Here is a 24,208-nt window from a genome sequence, read left to right as displayed (position 1 = left end):
GTGGTATGTGCTGTCCTCTCTGTGGGATGGTGTATACAAATGATTCCTTGCTACCAACAGAACAAAAATAGAAAAATTTACACTATATGTCAAAATTTACCAAATGTTTGAAATCCAATAGCCGGTGATTAATAAATCAATGTGTTCTAGTGGTGTCGTTAAACAAAACAGACTATATTTTAGTCGGAAACAGTCTCTTTAATTGTCCTCACGTTTGTAGGTAAGTAGGCTAGGTTCGACAGAATGAAAACAATCTACTGTTTTATTAAGTTACATGGGGTGAGGAAACCGGGAAACACACTTTTTATTTGATAAATGTAGTTGAAGTGATCGCATTCCAGTTTAATACGTATGTCTGGCCATTGCAGAAGAGACATCTAGTGGCAAGGGTTGACAACTCGTCGTGACCTTTTTAGCTTAGCGCACCCATTAAAAGATCTAGGGGCGTAACCACTATCATTGTGACGTCGCCAGGTGTCGCTTGTGATTATCATTATTCAAAATTATTTATACATACGTTCGTACGTCCGTAGATACGCACGCACGTACACACACACACGCAAACACACACACACACACACACACGTACATATATTACACATACACAGATATATACATGCATACATACACACATCTATCCATCCATCCGTACATCCATCTATGGATACATACATGCATACACACATTCATCGATCCATCGATCCATCCATGCAGTAAATTAGTCAAACATAGTGTCCATTTTCACGGGGTAAAACTAGGGTATGCACCTTTAAATGGACATTTCTATATTTATTACTCGTATGCTAGGCTCAAACTGTCAACTGCCAGCTGAAGTTGGCCAACTTTCTGCTGCCAAGACTTCTACAACTGTCCAGTTGCTTGTCTGAACGCTCTTACGACATCTACGACGGCCGTCGTATCAAATTAAAAAAAAAAATGAATCGGAGCCCGACATTTGTTGCTCGTCATTACAACTCAACGAAAGAAAGAACGAAATGTTTTATTTAACGATGCACTCAGCACATTTTATTTACGCTTATATGGCGTTAGACATATGGTTAAGGACCACACAGATTTGGAGATGAAACCCGCTGTCGCCACTACATGGGCTACTCTTTCCGATTAGCAGCAAGGGATCTTTTATTTGCGCTTCCCACAGGCAGGATAGCACAAACCATGGCTTTTGTTGAACCAGTTATGGATCACTGGTCGGTGCAAGTGGTTTACACCTACCCATTGAGCCTTGCGGAGCACTCTCTCAAGGTTTGGAGTCGGTATCTGGATTAAAAATCCCATGCCTCGATTGGGATCCGAACCCAGTACCTACCAGCCTGTAGACCGATGGCCTAACCACGACGCCACCGAGGCCGGTCTACAACTCAACGCGACGCCCAGTTGTTAGTGGTAGCGCACTCGTCGTAATTACAAGGCAACCGTCGAGCTGGCCAAATGTCCGCAGGCAGTCGGTAGTCTGACCTTAGCAATCTCGAGTACATCCCATTGTAAATTTAAAAGCAATCTAATCTATCTGATCTGATCTCAGTTGCATTACGTTTCAAACAAAATTAATAAGTTGGTAACTTTATCCAAATTCAAATTCTTTATTACTTTAAGTTTTTACAACTTGCCAGCATTATACCAACATAAACATAAAATAAATAAATAATGTACAGGATAATGGTGGAGAGTGATTGACCTTATTGAATACATAATATATACATACATACATACATACATGTACACACACACACACACACACACACACACACAGAGGTAAAGTATACGTTTATGCTACCAGGTGCAGGTTCTGTATTGTACAGCATTAAACAATTTATTCCAATAATTTATTTCTTACATTATTTGCTCGTACTAAATATTTCCCGAGGTAATTAAGTTCTTTAATATTACCAGTACTTAGAAGTTGAATAAGTTTTAAAACGCTTGGATGTCTTTGGTAATAACGTTTTATAAATTTGGTTCTTATATTATTGAATCTAGGACATTGGAGATGTGTTACAGGTTTGTAGATTAACCAAACTTAGTGTCCATTTTCAGGGATTAAAACTAGGGTATGTGACTTTAACAGGGGTGGGACGTAGCCCAGTGGTGATACCGGCCTCGGTGGCGTCGTGGTTAGGCCATCGGTCTACAGGCTGGTAGGTACTGCGTTCGGATCCCAGTCGAGGCATGGCATTTTTAATCCAGATACCGACTCCAAACCCTGAGTGAGTGCTCCGCAAGGCTCAGTGGGTAGGTGTAAACCACTTGCACCGACCAGTGATCCATAACTGGTGCAACAAAGGACATGCTTTGTGCTATCCTGCCTGTGGGAAGCGCAAATAAAAGATCCCTTGCTGTTAATCGGAAAGAGTAGCCCATGTAGTGGCGACAGCGGGTTTCCTCTCAAAATATGTGTGGTCCTTAACCATATATCTGACGCCATATAACCGTAAATAAAAATGTGCGTCGTTAAATAAAACATTTTTTTTTTTTTTTTTAGCCCAGTGGTAAAGCTCTCGCATGATGCGCGGTCGGTCTGGGATCAATCCCCGTTTTGCTATTTATCGTTCCAGCCAATGCACCACGGCTGGTATATCAAAGGCCGTAGCATGTGCTATTCTGTCTGTGGGATGGTGCATATAAAATATCCCTTTCTACTCATGGACAAAAATGTAGCGGGTTTCCTCTCTAAGACTATTATGTAAAAATTACCAAATGTTTGACATCAGTAGCCGATGATTAATAAGTCAATGTGCTCTAGTGGTGTCGCTAAACAAAACAAACACGTTTTGCTACTCATGGAAATATTTAGCGGGTTTCCTCTCTAAGACTATATATGTCAGAATTACCAAATGTTTGACATCCAGTAGCCGATGATTAATAAATCAATGTGCTCTTGTGGTGACGTTAAACAAAACAAACTTTTATTTCAATGGATGCGTGTGAAAAGTTGCCAAGTCATTCACCTGTTTCTGCTTCACCGACTTAACGTCTTTGTAATTTGATCATAGTCGTGATCAGGTGTAAATAATACCATGTCAGTGCTAAGTATTTATGTATAAGTGATGATGACATGTTTACCTTGAAAAGGATTCGTGATGTACATTTTGCTAAAAATAAATATTTTAAGATGACTCAAAATTGTTCTTATATGACACTTAATGCACCGGGGGACATACACGTTAAATTGGTGTTTGTGGAACATTCATCAATTAATCATTATTTAGGTGTACATAAAACAGCCGCAGAAATCAACACAGACAACTCACAAACATTTAAAAAAAATAAATAAATTAAAAGATAGAAAACAAACCTAAAATAAAAAAAAATAAAAAAAACACCCTTCCCCCCAAAAACCCCCAACAACACAATAGCAAAAAAACCCCAACAACACACAAACCAACCAAAAAACCCACACAAAAAACCCAAACAAAAAAGAAACCCAAAATAAAAAACAAAAACAAAAACACCCCTCCCCCCAAAAAACCCCAAACAACACAATAACAAAAATAAAAACACCCACCCCCCAAAAATCAGAAGATCCACTCAACGACCCCGAAACCCCCTCAAAACAGATTAGCACATACCACGGCCTTTGATATATCAGTCGTAGCGCACTGGCTGGAACAAGAAATAACCCAATGTGCCAATCGACGGGGATCGATCCCAGACTTACCGCGCATCAAGAGAGCGCTTTACCGTTGGGCTAAGTCCCCGTACTTTAGTTAATTAACAAGGTGGACATACATTGGCGAATGAACAATATAACAGGATGTCAAATATTTAGCCCAGTGGATTCCCGTCGGTGGGTCCATTGGGCTATTTTTCGCTCCAGCCAGTGCACCACGACTGGTATATCAAAGGCCGTGACATAACAAAATGTCATATATTTAGCCTAGTGGTATAGCGCTCGCTTGATGCGCGGTCAATTTAGGGTCGATCCCCGTCGGTGGGCCCATTGGGCTATTTCTCGCTCCAACCAGTGCACCACGACTCGTATATCGAGGGTCGTAGTATGTGGATGGTGCATATAAAAGATCTCTTGCTACTAATGGAAACATGTAGCGGGTTTTCTCTCTAAGTCTATATGCAAAAATTACCAAATGTTTGACATCCAATAGCCGATGATTAATAAATCAATGTGCTATAGTAGTGTCGTTAAACAAAACCTGTTAAATGTAGTATTCTCTAGCCCTGGGCCCCGTTCCACGAAACGATCTTAGCCCTAAGATTACCTTAAGCGCATAGCTACCCTATGCACTTAAGTTGATCTTAGGGCTAAGTTCGCTTCCTGGAACGGAGCCCTGATCTTCAGCATAATACAAGGACAGAGCAAGATGACACTAACTGTCCAACAACATGGCTATTTACGTTGCTACGTTACACGTCGTAATTTGCTTAATTAACAAACTGGACATACAGTGTCGAATGAACAACACAACACAACACAGTGTCAGGTAGGTATATATATTGATCGGGTTCAGCCGTTCCCTGGCAATGCTTTGAAACACGCGAACCTCCCGTTTCCGTTTGGCTTCCTTTCGTAACTGTCATTTCTTTCATTGTTAAAGCTGCAATGTCGCTTATAATATTATTTTATTTTTTAAAACATTATTTAATGATTTAGCATAGACCATAAACAAAGTTTGCACTGGCGCATGTGATATTATTGTATTTTTAAAACAGTATTTAATCATTTGGAATAGGCCATAAACAATGTTTGCACTGTCGGATGTACTATTATTGTATTTTTAAAACAGTTTTTAATCATTTGGAATAGGCCATAAACAATGTTTGCACTGTCGGATGTACTATTATTGTATTTTTAAAACAGTTTTTAATCATTTGGAATAGGCCATAAACAATGTTTGCACTGTTATTGTATTTTTATAACATTATTTAATCACTTAGAATAGGTCATTCACATTATTATTTTTATTTCCACACGCCATTCTTCAATGTCCATTTACTATTCTTGCTACATACAAGTAATTGCTCTGCAGTTAAAGGGGCAATATCAGCATTGCATTATGACCAAATTTATTTATTACCTTTTCTTGTGAAATGTAAATATTACACATGGAATTAATTTGTAAACAAGTATTCTTAAGAAAACCGAGTGGCTACTCATTACAATTTTGATATTCTTGAGTTAATTATGCAAAAATTATATGAAGTCGTTTGTCACAAATGTATACTAAAATAGTAAAATATGGCATTTGCTGCTTTGGGTATGCACCCTTAGCACCTTTCCACGCTTTTGCAGTAGAAAGTATTAAATATATATATATATATATATATATATATATATATATATATATACATGTGTATATATGTTTTCAATAGACTTCTACGTTATATAGAGGCAGTTTTTGTCTTAGAGGGAGCAAGGGTGCTTTTATATATGCACTTTTCCACAACCAGGACAGCATATACCATAGTCGTTGATATACCAGCCGTGGGGCACAAATGCATGTACGAGTAGTAAAACATGACACTTGGTGCTTTGAAAACGCAAATACAACAGGGGTCGAAACACATCCGTCCCGGTCGACTTTTGCCGGTTAAAATCACACACCTGTAGATTGTTTCTTTTGCCTGTTGTCCGAAAATGATTGTACGTTTATATTCACGCATTGGTCTGGCAGGTTTTGATTTGGGCTATCGGATCGAATGTCTAGCAGAAATTCCAGCCAATTTCGACCCCTGTTTAACACCATTCCACACTTTTGCTCTTCTTGACCCGACTCCTAAACACAAAATGTTTGACATCCAATGGCCGATGATAAATTAATCAATATACTCTAATGGTGTTAAAAAACCCGAACTTTTAACTTTAAATTCTAGTAATTCCCATATTGCTTATATGGAAAACTAAAACGTATAAATAGATTCCTCTACGGCTTAACATTAATTATCATCCTTTAAAGGCTTTTGTAGGAGATATCGCTGGCACTATAATTTGCGAAATCTCCTGCGATATTCTCCTAGGAGATATCGCTTCTTTTGTTACGGCACTGTGTATGTTTCAGCTCTAAACCTATCATTAGTGACGTCACGCCACTGTCGTTCTGCTAGTTAACGAGTCTACCGCTGCCAAATATAGTCGCATTCAACCCACATTGCTGACATTGTTTACAATTGTCGAAGATGAAAATAATGATAATGGATGATAAAACAGAATCCCCCCCCCCCCGTGTCTTGTGCTATCTTAATTTATCAGCACTCGTTGATAAAAGTATAAAAGTCCTCGGCAAGCCTCGGATTTCATACTTTTATCAACTCGAGCTGATAAATTACGATATAACAAGACACTCGGGGAGTATTCTCTATGTAGCCGATGATTAATAGATCCATACTCTCTAGTTCTGTCGTTAAACAAAACAAAATTTAACCTTAAACTATAGCTGTGTGTTAACGTTTGCATTATTAAACAATGGTGCCAGATTGCTTGGGACAAGACTTCAGCGTTCAGCAAACAACCACTGGCCTTCTGTTCTCATGGTTAATAAACAAAGCACACAACAACACCGACTATTTTCTTACTAATTGGCAACACGCGTGTGGGCTTTTCGCTTTTCTGTGTGTTCGTATGATGCACCTATAATCTGAGGAATTGATTTTCAGTAATGGTTTAATAATGGTCAACGACATTCCGAAACCACGGCAATTAGCTCGATGGTAGTGTACCCCCGAAGGTGCAATATGTCACAAAGGTGATCAGCTAGCATTTATTTTACGCAACAGTAGAACCTCGGAGGGACGTAACCCAGTGGTAAAGCGTTCGCTTGATGCGCGGTCGGTCTGGGATCGATCCTCGTCGGTGGGCCCATTGGGCTATTTATCACTCCAGCCAGTGCACCACGACTGGTGTATCAAAGGCCGTGGTATGTGTTATCCTGTCTGAGGGATGGTGCATATAAAAAATCCATTGCTGCTAATCAAAAAGAGTAGCCCATGAAGTGGTGACAGCGGGTTTCGTCTTTCATTATCTGTGTGGTCCTTAACCATCTGTCCGATGCCATATAACCGTAAATAAAATGTGTTGAGTGCGTCGGTTAAATAAAACATTTCCTTCTACTTTTTCCTTCTAGTAGACGTTGCTGCTTTAATTATTGTCAGTTAGTCAGCCAGAAACGCCGTCCGTCCGTCCGTCCACCAATCTGTCTATGGCTTTAACGGGCAGCGTCAGTGTTAGTCCATCATTACTTTCTCTCAAGGCTATTTCACGTTCCAGCCAGTGCCCCACGACTGGTATATTCAAAGGCCGTGGTATGTGCTATCGTGTTTGTGGGGTGGTGCATATAAAAAATCCCTTGCTACTAATGGAAAAATGTAGCGGGTTTACTCTCCAAGATTATATATGTCGAAATTACCAAATGTTTGACATCCAATAGCCGATGATTCATAAATCCACGTGCTCTAGTGGTGTCGTTATGTCTACGTGTCAGAATTACCAAATGTTTGACATCCAATAGCCGATGATTCCTAAATCAACGTGCTCTAGTGGTGTCGTTATGTCTACGTGTCAGAATTACCAATGTTTGACATCCAATAGCCGATGATTCATAAATCAACGTGTTCTAGTGGTTAAACAAAACAAACTTCTTCAAACATGCATGATATGTGAATTCTTAGAGAGGACCATTAACGGTGACAGATCCCAAACCGAGCGCGCATCAAGTGCGAGCTTTACAATTACGTCCCGCCCCTGTCCCGAAATAGTCGCTGAACTTTCTGAACTAGCTAAACCTGGCCTCGTTACTAGGTCTAGAAGATTTCAAGCGTTAAGAATACGAGTCATATTACCACCTCACGATTCCTTTGTGGAAGTATGACAATCCTTGAATGCGACAGTGACCGCAATCAACCGTAGCTACAATGATGTAGCGAAACCAGGGCCGTGTTCAGCCAAACCGAACAGAATTTTAAGTGCCTGTTAGACTGGTTTATGAGCTTCACAGTAAACCAAGTGGCCACGTCGGAAACCAATACAATAGTTCGCGAATGTTAATGAAACGTTAGCTGGCTAAACTTTAGGCTTATGAGTTAAAGTTAAAGTTTGTTACCGGTCTCGGTGGCGTCATGATTAAGCCATTGGACATTGTTGCTTTAATTATTGTCAGTTAATCAGCCAGAAACGCCATCCGTCCATCCATCCATCAATCGGTCTGTCTTTAACGGGCAGCGTCAGTGTTAGTCCATCATTACTTTCTCTCAAGGGCTATTTCTCGTTCCAGCCAGTGCACCACGACTGGTATATCAAAGGCCGTGGTATGTGCTATCCTGTCTGTGGGATGGTGCACATAAAAGATCCCTTGCTACTAATGGAAAAATTTAGCGGGTTTACTTTCTAAGACTATATATGTCAACATTACCAAATGTTTGACATCCAATAGCCGATGATTCATAAATCAACGTGCTCTAGTGGTGTCGTTATGTCTACGTGTCAGAATTATCAAATGTTTGACATCCAATAGCCGATGATTCATAAATCAATGTGCTTTAGTGGTTAAACAAAACAAACTTCTTCAAACATGCATGATATGTGCATTCTTAGAGAGGACCACTGACGGTGATCGATCCCAAACCGACCGCGCATCAAGCGAGCGCTTTACCACTACGTCCCGCCCCCGTCCCCAAATAGCCGCTGAACTTTCTGAAGTTGCTAAACCTGGCCGCGTTACTAGGTCTAGAAGATTTACAGCGTTAAGAAGACGAGTAATATTACCTCACGATTCCTTTGTGGAAGTATGACAATCCTTGAATGCGACAGTGACCGCAATCAACCGTAGCTACAATGATGTAGCGAAACCAGGGCCGTGTTCAGCCAAACCGAACAGAATTTTAAACGCCTGTTAGACTGGTTTATGATCTTCACAGTAAACCAAGTGGCCACGTCGGAAACCAATACAATAGTTCGCGAACGTTAACGAAACGTTAGCTGGCTAAACTTCAGGGCCCGGTTGTTCGAAACCTGGGTTAGCGTTAACCCTGGGTTAAGTGCCTAACCCAGAGTTGATTTATTTTTCATTTAAAGATAACAACAAAATACAGTAGAATCTCGTTTGCACGACCTCAGAAGGGTCGATCACACCGCAACGCTCGAACCGAAAACGAAGTCCCGAGTTTTTTGTCCGGTAAACCCGTATATTAACTGATGATGGGTCGAATACGTCCAGAGTCGACTATAAGGCTTCGCTCGAACTAAATTATCGGTCCCTTCTGTGTTGTGTTATTAGCTATATTTCCTTCGAACTGGTGATACATCAAATATCAAATGGAAAACCACCGAAAAGGACCAACAATTGCCGCGCTTGCGCATTTGGTTATTACAACCTTTGGATTATAATAATTTAGGCGGAACGAGTTATAGATGGATCGGAGAATCGCGACACTAGCCAAGCAATCCTTCCTTTGCCATCCATACCTGTCATGTTGTGTGTTCAGCCAACGGCTGTCGGTAAAAATCGTTCAAGTACAGCTAGTGTCACGGTGCCTTTTCGATGAACCCGTGATACCAATCAAACAATTGGCCTCGACGGGAACCGTTACTCTGAACACGTCTACCAGACCATTTTTGAATGAAACCAGGGCGAGGTACTCAGCTATCATCACTGCGGCAAGGGCTTCTGCATTACACAATCGGAGTAATTTCTAATAAATCCTTTCACTCTGATATTTTGTTATATAACACATTGATGAAATGTTTAAGTTTGCAGTTACCAAAATAATATGGTAACAGGTCGTTTCGCCCCTATTACTCTAACCGAGTCGTTTCGCCCCATGTTTCGATTCGCAGTCATTTTTATTTTGTTAATAAAGTACATTTATTTATTGATTTGTCCTATATCCATTGATTTTTAGATGTCACACATTGCGTGTTTATATTTACAGATAAAAATAATATAATTTTGTTTATTTCCAGTATCATTTACTCAAGCCATATTACATGAAATACGTACATGCCTTAGATAATATACAGACAATGTATTCACATTAATAATTAATTTATGAACAGTCACACTGCATACTACTGATGTGCTGTGGTTTCTTATTAAATATACTACATACCCAGCTGAGGTTAAACGACTCGGTACGAATGAGATTTAGGGCGAACCAACTCTGGGTGAATAGGACTAAGGGCGAAACAACGCAGAGTTCGAAATGGTTTTAGGGCGAAACGATCCGGATTCGAATAATACTAGTATGTATCTAATGCTTTCGAGACGTTTCGGCCCCGCTACACATTCGACCCCAGACGTTTCGGCCCCGGTTATTGTTGTTTTATAAATCAAATTATTCAGTCACTTGTGTTTTGTTATTAAATTTTATCGTAAGTATTGTAATTTCTTTCTCTCGTTCTCGTTCTCTTTCTTTTTTTCTTTCTTTCTCTCTTTTTGTGATTATTATTATTATTTTTAATTGAACATAATATCCGAGTGTTAAAGAATAAATAAGAGCCAACCAACCAAAACTGTATTTAGCTTTGATAATCCAAAAATGAAAATGAACTGATTTTCTTGTTTGCGTAAATACAATTTAATAAATTGCAATAAATTGTTTTGCGTTTGTTCTACTTAATTACATTTCCATGTAGACCCTTCCCATAATAGGGGCGCTTTACATGTGGCTAGAATTGGAACCACTGATGTTTGACGTCAGTAGGGGTTACATATGTACAGAAATTAAGTACGATCACAAAGAATGTTTTCCATGCGGAGCACTCTCAGGGTTTGGAGTCGGTATCTGGATTAAAAATCCCATTCCTCGACTGGGATCCGAACCAAGTACCCACCAGCCTGGAGACCGATGGCTTAACCACTGCGCCACTGAGGCCGGTTGGTAAATTGAAAATAGCATCATTAAGACATGTTCTAGTTCAGTTCAGTTCAACTTTATTTCCGTGCTTATATCCGATTAAAGTTCAATCAAGCTATCCTGGGCACACATCTCAGTGTTCTAGCATTTAAAAGAAACAGCAAAAACACATGGATGCACAATTCCTAAACCTAGTCTGAGTTGTTTGTGATGGCATCGTGGGTTAGTTAAGTTCTGTCTTGTATCACTCTCTACCGCTTGAATCGTTAGTGAAACAATGTTAAAACGTAATATACAAACATGAAAGTCTAAACATACTAAACGTAAGTTTCACTTCCTTTTTTTATCACCATATCATTTATCAGTGATATTCTACATGAACGCGATGACGTACATGTTTATGTGTGTATGTGTGTGCGTGTCACGGTGTATAATATGCATGTAGGCCTGTTGTATGTATGCGCGCGCACGTATGTGTGTGTGTGCGCGCGCGCAATGAATGTTATTCGACAAATTAATGTTACAAATTTGTATTTTATTTATATTATTACCGGTGTTACTATACCAATTACAGCATATATCTGTATACACGAACAGGTCCTGACACCTATCTAATTCAACTTTCTAACTTATGTTACGGAAATATCCGATGTTGACCGAATGGTTCGGGTAGATGGGTCGAACACTTTCTCGAGCACCGACGGGGTTCGAGCCAACGAGATTCAACTGTAACCCAATATTATTTTATAATTTCGACATCTTGATATGTTGAATTTATTCATCATGAGAAAGGGCGCAGGGCTTCTAGAAAATTACACGAATGAGTAACTATTTGACTGACGTAAAAATCAAAGCTTATAATCGGCCATTTAGCTATGGGTCACGAAAAGATACTCATCGTGATCAAGTAACAGTTTTAGAATTAACAGTGCAAAATTTATTTGTATTTCTATGCCTTTTCCTTACCAGTGAGATTAACGAATGGGGTCATTTGCGGTTATTAGTAATTAAGTATCAAGAAGATAAACGTCATCAGGAAATGCATGTAATGATTAATTTACAGTTAACTAATAATTACCAGCACGGCAGTTTCGTCGGTGTATATCGAAGGGCTTTTGACTTAGTAGCACCTGTCGTGTCACGGCCGTAATGGGCAATCTCTCATTCCAGCTTATTAAAATCTGCATTACATATATACGTGTACTAATATATAAATATTATAAATTTTATTTAAATTAAGGACCAAAATATAATTTGATTTGTTTTTCTACGTGACATTAAACTTATTTTACCTAGTTGTATAATACACGTAGTGTGTTTCATGTTTGTTTATTCTTATTGTCGTTCAAGAACAGATACACCAAACCCCAAGTGGAGGCGAACAGAACTTTGTTTTGTTGGGCTAACTGGTCATGTGTTTGGGTCGAACTGGTATGGGGCGAACTAACTTGGGGGTGAAATATCAGACATTCCTAGCTCAAGGTCAGCCTTTTTTACACACAATATAAACATTTCACTTGAGGTCCATTTTAATCAAACGGTATAATTTCCTAAATTATTGCAGCTGAAAGATTTTGAGTCTTTTAAAAATTGAAATATCTAGATTAGTTTATTATTATTATTGTAGGAACATGTAAAGTGATGTCATTCCAGTACTGACGTCATTGAAATTAAAACACGTGTGAACGATGGGACATAGCTTTCTAGGTAATCTTCACCCCCTATCAAAACAATTGTCTGTTCCACATTGATCAGACAAGGATACTTAGTATATTTATATTTTTTCATAATGTATAGAAAAGCTTAAATGATGAAAGCTAAAAACTATACAAGCTGTTAAAATAACATATTAAATATTACAGTAATATGTGATTTATTTATTGTGTGCGAAACCAAAACGATGATGCCGCAATGTCCTGTCATCAACTCTAGTAATATAATGTGGCATGTTTTTGGAACTGCCTTCTCCCGCTAGTTTTTGTCTTATTGTTTTCACTAATTGTCTCAATATTTTACGCATCATAATCTACAGTTATCTAACATTATCAGCAAATCGTATTGCTCACCTTTCCTGTTTATTGCTGTTCATTTTTGAAAATTACAGAAGCACTAGCAGTACGGACAGGCAAATTTAATGTTGACAACAGGAAGTACATTTACTTTACACTGATTGGTTAACTGCACTTAACCCTGAGTTATTGAAGACTAACCCTGGGTTAGTGAAAACTAACCCTGAGTTTGCTAACCCAGAGTTAAAAGTGTGTTTCAGCAACGGTTTTTTAACCAGTGATTAGCCAACCCTGGGTTAAGGAATTTAACTCATAGTTAGTGTTAATCAGTGATTAAGTTAACCCAGGCTTCGAACAACCGGGCCCAGGCTTATGAGTTAAAGTTAAAGTTTGTTACCGGTCTCGGTGGCATCATGGTTAAGCCATTGGACATAAGGCTGGTAGGTACAGGGTTCGCAACCCGGTACCGGCTCCCACCCAGAGCGAGTTTTAACGACTGAATGGGTAGGTGTACATAAGGCCACTACACCCTCTTGTCTCTCACTAACCACTAACAATTAACAACTAACTCACTGTCCTGGACAGACAGCCCAGATAGCTGAGGTGTGTGCGCCCAGGACAGCGTGCTTGAACCTTAATTGGATATAAGCACGAAAATAAGTGGAAATGAAGGAATGAAATGTTTTATTTAACGACGCACTCAACACATTTTATTTACGGTTATATGGCGTCGGAAATATGGTTGAGGACCACACAGATATTGAGAGAGGAAACCCGCTGTCGACACTTCACGGGCTACTCTTTTCGATTAACAGCGAGAGACCTTTTATATGCACCATCCCACAGACAGGATAACACATACCACGGCCTTTGATATACCAGTCGTGGTGCACTGGCTGGGGCGAGAAATAGTTGAATGGGCCTACCGACGGGGATCGATCCCAGACCGACCGCGAATCAAGCGAACGCTTTACCACTGGGCTATGTCCCGCCCCCAAGTGGAAATGAAATGAAAAATAAAGTTTGTTTTGTTTAACTACACCACTAGAGCACATTGATTTAGTAATTATCGGCTATTGGATGTCAAACATTTGGTAATTTGGAAGTCTGAGCCAGGCATTATTGACTGTTCAGTGTCATCTAAAAACGACAAAAATGTATTTCATATATAGTTTTAGTCGTTAAAGCCGCAGTCACATATACACGATTTTTGCCCCGAATGGCCACGAATAACCTCGATTCTATCCTGCCACGGTAAAAAGTAAAGTTTGTTTTATTTAACGACGCCACTAGAGCACATTAATTTTTTATCTTATCATCTGCTATTGGACGTCAAAGATAATTATGGTCATTCTGACACTGTTTTTAGAGGAAACCCGCTGTCGCCACATAGGCTACTCCTTTACGACAGACAGCAAGGGATCTTTTATTTGCGCTTTGCAAGTGGTTTACATCTACCCGTTGAGCCTTGCGGAGCACTCACTCAGGGTTTAGAGTCGGTATCTGGATTAAAAATCCCATGCCTCGACTGGGATCCGAACCCAGTACCTACCAGCCTGTAGACCGATGGCCTAACCACGACGTCACCATATCCTGCCACGGATGCTCCCGAATTGTAGCCAAAATCGGCATGAATTGGCTTGAAGCCCCAGTCACAGATACACCTTATAATCACAGAAACACCAGGACTATCTGAGGAATGACATATATAAACTACGTATTATTGACATAGTTCTTGCTAAAATAGAATATTCCAATAAACGTATTTGTTTAGAGTGCGAAAACCATTGACCGGACGTCATAAAATTACGATAAAAGTACAGCTAATTACAGCTTTATATTTGTGTTGCTGACGTCGTATTTGAAGTACGACACTGAAAGGTACTAAAACTCTTTAATGAAATCATTTGTTACTGAAGGATGTTCGATGTTGGAGGTCGTACGGTTCACATAATACAATAACTAACGTAACTAAAATTGCGGTGGTGTAAAACGTTTGCATAAATCAGTATAATAAACTCAACAACATTAAATTTTAAAAGGTTAATGACACCGCTAGAGCACATTGATTTAATAATCATCAATTATGGAAGGAAGGAAATGTTTTATTTAACGACGCACTCAGCACATTTGATTTACGGTTATATGGCGTCAGACATATGGCTAAAGACCACATACATACTGAGGGAGGAAACCCGCTGTCGCCACTTCATGGGCTACTCTTTTCGATTAGCAGCAAGGGATCTTTTATATGCACCATCCCATAGACAGGATAGCACATACCACGGCCTTTTATGTACTAGTCGTGGTGCACTGGCTGGAGCGAGAAATAGCCCAATGGTCCCACCGACGGGAATCGATCCCAAACCGACCGCGCATCAAGCGAACGCTTTACCACTGGGCTATGTGCCGCCCCCATCGGCTATTGGGTGCCAATAAATGTGGTAATTCTGACATATTGTATAAAGGCTCATAAAAAGTTTGTTTTGTTTAACGACACCACTAGAGCAAACTGATTTAATAATCATCGGCTATTGGGTGCCAATAAATGTGGTAATTATGACATATTGTATCAAGGCTCATAACAAGTTTGTTTTGTTTAACGACACCACTAGAGCAAACTGATTTAATAATCATCGGCTATTGGGTGCCAATAAATGTGGTAATTATGACATATTGTATCAAGGCTCATAACACGTTTGTTTTGTTTAACAACACCACTAGAGCAAACTGATTTAATAATCATCGGCTATTGGGTGCCAATAAATGTGGTAATTCTGACATATTGTATAAAGGCTCATAAAAAGTTTGTTTTGTTTAACGACACCACTAGAGCAAACTGATTTAATAATCATCGGCTATTGGGTGCCAATAAATGTGGTAATTCTGACATATTGTATCAAGGCTCATAACAAGTTTGTTTTGTTTAACGACACCACTAGAGCAAACTGATTTAATAATCATCGGCTATTGGGTGCCAATAAATGTGGTAATTATGACATATTGTATCAAGGCTCATAACAAGTTTGTTTTGTTTAACGACACCACTAGAGCAAACTGATTTAATAATCATCGGCTATTGGGTGCCAATAAATGTGGTAATTATGACATATTGTATCAAGGCTCATAACACGTTTGTTTTGTTTAACAACACCACTAGAGCAAACTGATTTAATAATCATCGGCTATTGGGTGCCAATAAATGTGGTAATTGTGACATATTGTATCAAGGCTCATAAAAAGTTAGTTTTGTTTAACGACACCACTAGAGCAAACTGATTTAATAATCATCGGCTATTGGGTGCCAATAAATGCGGTAATTCTGACATATTGTATCGAGGCTCATAACAAGTTTGTTTTGTATAACGACACCACTAGAGCAAACTGATTTAATAATCATCGGCTATTGGGTGCCAATAAATGTGGTAATTGTGACATATTGTATCAAGGCTCATAAAAAGTTTGTTTTGTTTAACGACACCACTAGAGCAAACTGATTTAATAATCATCGGCTATTGGGTGCCAATAAATGTGGTAATTGTGACATATTGTATCGAGGCTCATAAAAAGTTTGTTTTGTTTAACGACACCACTAGAGCAAACTGATTTAATAATCATCGGCTATTGGGTGCCAATAAATGTGGTAATTCTGACATATTGTATCAAGGCTCATAAAAAGTTTGTTTTGTTTAACGACACCACTAGAGCAAACTGATTTAATAATCATCGGCTATTGGTTGCCAATAAATGTGGTAATTCTGACATATTGTATCGAGGCTCATAAAAAGTTTGTTTTGTTTAACGACACCACTAGAGCAAACTGATTTAATAATCATCGGCTATTGGGTGCCAATAAATGTGGTAACTATGACATATTGTATCAAGGTTCATAAAAAGTTTGTTTTGTTTAACGACACCACTAGAGCACATTGATTTAATAATCATCGGCTATTGGATGCCAATAAATGTGGTAATTCTGACATATTGTATCAAGGCTCATATAAAGTTTGTTTTGTTTAACGAGACCACTGGAGCACGTTGATTAATGAATTATCGGCTATTGGATGTCAAGCATTTGGTAATTCTGACTCATAGTGTTTAAAAACTACGGCGTGTCCCTTTAATATCGATTGTATATCGGTCGTATGTCGTCACAAATCACACGTCATTAGATGTTACCATGAAGGTATTACAAAAACCCCATCTTTATATCCAACTTATCGGTTTCGCGTAATTTATAAAGAACAAAATAGATATCATTAAATAGTTGTTAACTGTCACTTAGACCGATGTATAGGGTGTATACTACCAAATCAAATCCCATAGACGACAATAGTAACATATGTGGCTAAAACTCCTACCTGCAACGTATCAACCAACATAAACGCCACGGATATAAATACTACCACCCCTTACACTTAAAGTGAATAAAAAAAAAATAGGGGTCAAGCTGCTCGTTTCTGAGATAACGGATAGCGTCTATGACTACCCTAGTTTCGCACAAAATTCGAGTACTTTTTTTCACAGGTACCCCATACATGTTTCAAGCACAAGGCTACTTGACACATTGGTACTAGATGAAATAAAATTGCAATTTTTTTTTACCCAGATGAAACTATTATTTTTTACAACCAACACACTCACATTTATAACCAATCACAGGACTTGTGGTGTTCACTTCTGTCAAAAGTTCGGTGCACCTCGAACTTTGACCCAGCCGGAAGTTATTTGGTTTAGTACTACCTATAGTCTCACCACGTCAGGACAGGTTTACTAATGGAACGGGTTTTGGTTGGCAATGTTTTATTTAACGACGCACTCAACACATTTTATTTACGGTTATATGGCGTCAGACATACAGATATAGAGAGAGGAAATCCGCTGTCTCCACTTCATGGGCTACTCTTTTCGATTAGCAGCAAGAGTATATTTTATATACACCATCCCACAGACCACCGACGGGGCCACCGATGGGGATCGATCCTAAACCAACAGCGCATCAAGCGAGTTCTTTACCACTGGGCTACGCCCGGCTCACTAACGACATTTCAAAGATACTGTATATCTTCGTTTATTTTATTCTCAGAATGAGAGCATTTGTCTAAATGTTTTGTTACGATTTCCCAATCCGTCAGTAGTATTTGCCCTAGGGTAAATACGTTTCTTTCTTTAACAACTCTACTAGAGCACACTGATTAATTAACCATCGGCTATTGGATGTCAATCATTTGGTAATTCTGAAAATACAGTCATCAGATGAAACCCGTTACATTTCCACCACCACCACCACCATCACCTTCCTAACGACACGTCTTTCGATCCTTGTACCTTAAAACTGTTTCGTTTATCATTTCAGATTTCCTTTTCCTTTGGCCTGGCCATCATGGCGCTCATTCAGTGCGTTGGTCACGTGTCCGGCGGCCATATTAACCCGGCTGTCAGCATAGCAATGGCGGTTTCCATGAATATCTCCATCCTCAAGTGTATTTTGTATTGTGCTGCTCAGACAGTCGGCTGTATCATAGGCGCATTTATATTAAAAGGGTAAGTAATTCATTTAAGGATTGGATTGTCTGTTATTTCTTTTACGTTCAATGGTATGAACAAAAACCCCCACCAAAATCATCCTCAAAGTGTGTGAATCGGCGAAGCCGTTCTCACATAAGTTTGCTGATAATTTGTTTTGTTCATATCCAGATGAACTTAAAATAAATAACAGACAATACTAACAATTAAATTTGAATCATACTTGCTAAGAATAACACTAAAACTTAATACTTTATTTTGAATTATTTTTGGTCCATTAACAATAACGCTCAATAATACAACTTGCCCATATAAAATGACGTCATCAGATATGACGTTCCCTGACAACGTTATTCTTTACGTTCACTGAGAATTGAACAAACTCCCGTTGCTACGCCTGGACCAATGGGATGACGTTAATTGTAATGAATATAACGGGAATTTAATTATTTTTCATTCTCGGATTGATGAAGTTAAAAGTCAAGATGTTGCTATTATTATTTTTATTTACCAACGAAGGTGACGTCGGTGGCAGAATCAACCTTTACGTTTAGCTCCGACTTGAAATTATGGCACTCCTGAATACAATAATAAAATATGCTATTCTGTATTCATTACTGCAACCGGAACTACCTTTTCATGTTCGACCTACTATTTGTAGCACAAAGGTATGGGGAATTCTCTTAAATGTAAACACCTAGCTCAGGAAATGAGGAAACTTCCTTTATGAGCGAGTCGTGTTACAATTAATCGGAAATAAAATTCCATTTTAGGGTATGTAATAAAGTAATAAATACAAAACCATTGTCACGGGGATCCTATAATACCCGAGTGGCTCGTCTCTAGGTGTAATCAGAGATAAGATCTTATATAAAGTATGTCTATTATAGCACGTTTAGTTCACTAGAAAACACAACAAAACACAATACACTTTGGAATCTGTATTAACACTACGCTGACAAATGTATTTGCCGCAGTAGTTAATTAACAGCAACAAATATAACAACCCAGAACTAATCACTTAATTAGTTAAATCACTAGGTGTCTAGTTTACACAATATTCTAATCACTTCACCGTGATACAACACGCACACGTGTGATAATTGAGAAACGCTGCCAGGAGAACTTAATTAATAAAGGAATTACAACTCTATTCCTAACTGGTTAATTTTTAATTAATCCTTAACTACTCATTCAGTAACCTTGTAATACAGAATTAATACTGGTACCTATCACAATAAAGACAATAACCTACAGTTTACCTAAGTCCTCTAGGATGACCGGCTAAGCTTTATATTACCAAATACTCTATAAAAATATTAGAACAGTGAAGCCTACAATTTACTTCGTCAGTTTACCGGAAACACTGTCTAAAGAATATTGGTATAATACAGTATTAAAATATTTAAAGTCATATCAATCACATCAAGGTTATACAACAGAGCAGAAAAATATATTTACCAAGTCCCTTCGGAAACGTACCCCCGGAAGCCTTCCAATGATTCTCCCCGATATATCTAAAATCCTAGCTATTTATTACAAACCCGAATATCGCCTGGGGGCACATCGGGTACTCCCCCTATCATGTGATATTTCCACAGCGACCAAGACGGCATTTTTTTCTTAGCTGGTAGACTAGCTGTCGCCATTCCGCTAGGAATACAAGGTCGTAAAACAGAACTCCCGGAGGTATTACGTAACTACTGGCCACATGGCCTCCGCAACTGATCTTGGTGTGTATTAGGGGGTACGGTCGCGCGGAGGTATTACGTAACAAAGTGCCCAACTGGACTAAGTGCATATTGGGAACAGCTCGACCACCATCGCGCGGGGGTATTACGTAACCAAGCCGCAGACGGCCCTCTGAAACAATTAACATCGCCACAGGCGAAAACAAATAAGAGCAAGTTCCGTCACAACCATGTATTATTATGTACTCCCTCCCCTCCCCCCCCCCCCCCCCCCCTCTCTCTCTCTCTCCCTCTCTCTCTCTCTCCACTCTCTCTCACACACGTCTTCCTGTCTGTCTGTCTCTCTCTCTTTCTCGCCCATTTTTTTTATGTATTTCTGTCTCTCTCTTTTTCTATCTTCTCTCTCTCACTTTTCTACGTCAGTCTGTCGCTTTGTCTTTCTGTCTGCAACCTCCCAAACAAACCACCTTCCTCTCCCAAAACTACAACCCCCAAACAACAACAACAACAACAACTACAGTAGTTTTACATGCCCCTATACCACTAAGGTTTCGGACATGTCCATCCCGGATCTGGATAGCCAGTGATCCGACCCGGGACAGAAACAACAACAACCACCACAAGAAAAACGACATTCGCTTCGTTTTCTTATACTAACTGTTTTTGTTGTTTTGCAGGCTGACCCCGGTAGCTAGCCATGACAACCTGGGAATGACCTTGCTCAACGATGCGCTGAAACCAGCTCAAGGTTTCGGCGTGGAACTTCTTCTGACCTTCACCTTGTGCACTGTGATATTCGGCACCACCGACCCCAACCGAGCGAGTTTCGGCAGCCCCGCCGTGCTGATCGGCCTGACCGTGGCCCTCGACCATTTCTCAGGGGTACTTTCGTTTTTGTTGTTGGTCTATAAGAGTAGGATTAGCCTATGTGGCGGCGGTGGGTTTCTTCTATCTTTTTCTCCCTCACTGCCTCCGCCTCTTTCTATCTCTCCCTCTCTCTCTCTCCTCCTCTCTCTTCTCTCTCTCTCTCTCTCTCTCTCTCTCTCTCTCTCTCTCTCTCTCTCTCTCTCTCTCTCTCTCTCTCTCTCTCTCTCTCTCCTGTATGTCTGTCTGGCTGTCACTCCCGCTCTTATTTGTTCTCTCTCTTAAACTTTCTCCATCTCTCTCTCTGACTCTCTGTGTTTCTGTCTGTCTCTCTATGTCTGTCTCTCTCTACGTCTCTCTATGTATGTCTCTCTCTACGTCTCTCTCTCTCTCTCTCTCTCTCTCTCTCCTCTCTCTCTCTCTCTCTCTCTCGCCATAAGCGTACGAGACGAAGTGCTGGAGCAAAACTTCAAATTCGGGCAAACATGATATAGATATTCAGGCAAAATGTGATAACCTGAACCCTTTTTATCATATATTTCCATCATTCTACCCTCAAAAAGATTTGTAATACATGTAAAAATGCGTAAAGATTCATTGCCAGCCCCGCTCTCTCTCAATCTCTCTCTCTCAAATTATTGTGGCGGGTCAAAAGCCGCATCTTCAAGGTAAACGGATTACTGGTTTTGTCGCCAATATTCAAGTTAGCGCCACGCACCCATTATTGTTCCGACTCGCTTTGCAAACTAAATGTCGCGTCCATAACCGGAAGTAACCGTGTCGAAAGCGAACCAAAGCGACCAGACCGCTTAGTGCTAATAGTGTAAACTACTAAAAACCTACAATTGATGACTGAACTGAACTTTATTTACACTCTGGCCGTAATTCAACGACATATGAGGTACATTGTAAAAAAATAAAATAATTAAATCAATAAATGACAAGATGGCAGATTTTCGTCATAATAATGTACTTCAGATGTTCAAAGGAAACGCCAGAGTAAAGTGTACTTAACTTTATGGCCATAACCTTTCTGGTGAATATTTGACCTATATGTGGTAATTTGTGTGACCCGTTTGTAGTCTTCAGTTGAAAGGAAGAATGGATGAATGGACATAGCACTAAAAAAAACCTCGTCGGGGTATCAAACACAGGTAATGAGCCTTTGGAGGTCAACATCAATAAAAAAAAATGTTTTCGATGCAAGGCAATGTAAGTAGCTGCGAAAGAGAGTCAAATGTATAAATGTATAAATGAGTATGACAAATAAAATCTTCATAAAGATTGTCAGACTGTTCAGCCAGTGTATGCTGCTGTGGTAAACAAATCGATATCAACACAGAACTTATTTCAGTGCTTATAATCCAAATAAAGTTCAAGTACGCTGTCCTCGGCACACACACCTCAGCTATCTTGGCTGTCGGTCCACGACAGTGGGTTAGTTGTTAGTTGTTAGTGATTAGTGAGAGAAAAGAGGGTGTAGTGGTCTTACACCTACCCATAGAGTTGTTAAAACTCGCTCTGGGTGGCAAGCCGGTACCGGGCTGCGAACCCTGTACCTACCAGGGTTATGCCCGATGGCTTAACCACGCCACCACCGAGGCCGGTATCATTTATAATAATTATGTTGAAAACATTATCATAGATGTTTTAAGAACTCACTTAACAGAGAGAGATGGAGATAGAGAGGAGAGATGGAGAGATGAGGAGAGAGATGGAGGGGAGAGAGGACGGAGTCGAGAGAGAGGCGAGAGAGAGAGAGCGAGAGGTGAGGAGAGACGAGAGAGAGAGAGGATGAAACAGGACAGAGGAGCAGAAGTGAGAGAGGGAGAGAGAGAGAGAGGATCGGGGGAGGAGAGAGGAGGTTAGAGAGAGATAGTGAGAGAGACGAGGTAGAGAGAGACCAGAGAGAGAGAGAGAGGAAGGATCGAGACGGGAGATACGAGAGGACACAGAACAGAGAGAGAGACAGAGACGCAGAGAGAGGAGTGGAGGGAGAGAGAGAGATGGGAGGACACATGAGAGGAGAGAGAGAAAGAGATGGGAGAGGGGAGACAGAGAGAGAGAGAGGGGGGATGAGATAGAGAGAGAGAGAGAGAGAGAGGGAGGAGAGAGACAAGACCGAGAGGGAGAGAAGAGGAGAGGACAGACACAGATGAGAGACGATGAAAGAGAGAGAGAGACAGGAAGAGGGGAGGAGCGAGAGAGGCAGAGAGAGAGAGAGAGAGAACGAGAGAGAGAGAGAGAGAGAGAGAGAGAGAGGGAGAGAGAGAGGAGGGGGATGGGCGGAGAGAGAGGAGAGAAGAGAGGAGAGAGGAGAGAGGAGAGAGATGGCCAGAGAGGAGAGAGTGGGAGACGGATGAGGGGGAGGGACGATATCGTAGGAGGGGAGAAGAGAGAGATAGGAGCGGAGGAGAGGAGATCGACGGATGTTTTTAGATTTAACGACGCACATCAAGACAGAGAGCGAGAGAATTTTACGGTTATAGGATGGACTTATAGGTTACAGACACGACAGTTGACGGAGGAGAGAGGCCAATTGAGAGAGCACACTTTTCATGGAATGAGAGGGATCGATATGGAGGAGAGGAGGGAGAGGAGAGGAGAGGGTTGAGGAGAGGGAGAGAGAGAGCAGGGGAGAAGAGGGAGCTGGAAGGGAAGAGCGATTTGAGACCAGAAGAGAAGAGACAGAGATAGTGAGATACCACGGCTTTGTTACAACCACGAATTGTAGGAGAGTGAGAGAGAGGAGAGACTGGCTGGTATCAAGACAATAAGACCCAATGGACAGGGCGAGACGCACCGACTAGATCGGAAGGGACAAGCAACGGATATTACGAGTGCTCCGGCTTATGGTCGAGGAAGCCACTGTGGCTGTATGGGATACTGGTTTTTTAAGTTTACCATCCCAAGACAGTGCATACCCGGCCTTTGACAAAGAGAGAGCACTGGGTGGATCAAAGACATAGCCCCATGGGGGGGGTGTAGGGGGGTTTTTAAGGGTACAGACATGTAAAAAGACAAAAGAGAGAGGGTGGGGGGGGGGGGGGGAGGGGGCAGAGAGATCAATGGACTACGAGTTTATTCTGACAGTGATGTCAATGCCACTTCCGACTTATACCAGTTGAACTAAACTAGGTTGCGTTCACACTTACGTTTAAACTGTTTTAGTTATGAATACCAGCTTTAACAAAGCCACATGCCAAAGTGTTTGAGATATACCGGTTTGCATTTTAAACTGGTTCAGTTATACCCGTTTTGTTAAACCTGTTTAAAACGTGTGTGTGTGTGAACGCA

At 40.3% G+C, this 24,208-nt stretch overlaps 1 protein-coding gene across 3 annotated transcripts in view; it reads left to right on the top strand.

Annotated features, from left to right (window-relative positions):
- LOC121377088 (aquaporin-5-like) overlaps positions 1-24,208 on the top strand; it is a 68,487-nt gene that overhangs the window by 29,844 nt on the left and 14,435 nt on the right. For all 3 annotated transcript variants that reach the window (XM_041504960.1, XM_041504959.1, XM_041504961.1), the window contains exons 2-3: positions 18,187-18,374; positions 20,725-20,929. In XM_041504960.1, the coding sequence (XP_041360894.1) occupies positions 18,187-18,374; positions 20,725-20,929 (393 nt within the window). The remainder of the gene's footprint in view (positions 1-18,186; positions 18,375-20,724; positions 20,930-24,208) is intronic.

Source organism: Gigantopelta aegis, chromosome 7 (genome assembly GCF_016097555.1).
Source record: "Gigantopelta aegis isolate Gae_Host chromosome 7, Gae_host_genome, whole genome shotgun sequence".
NCBI classification, from domain to species: Eukaryota; Metazoa; Mollusca; class Gastropoda; order Neomphalida; family Peltospiridae; genus Gigantopelta; species Gigantopelta aegis.
This window is presented reverse-complemented; position numbering and strand designations above follow the sequence as displayed.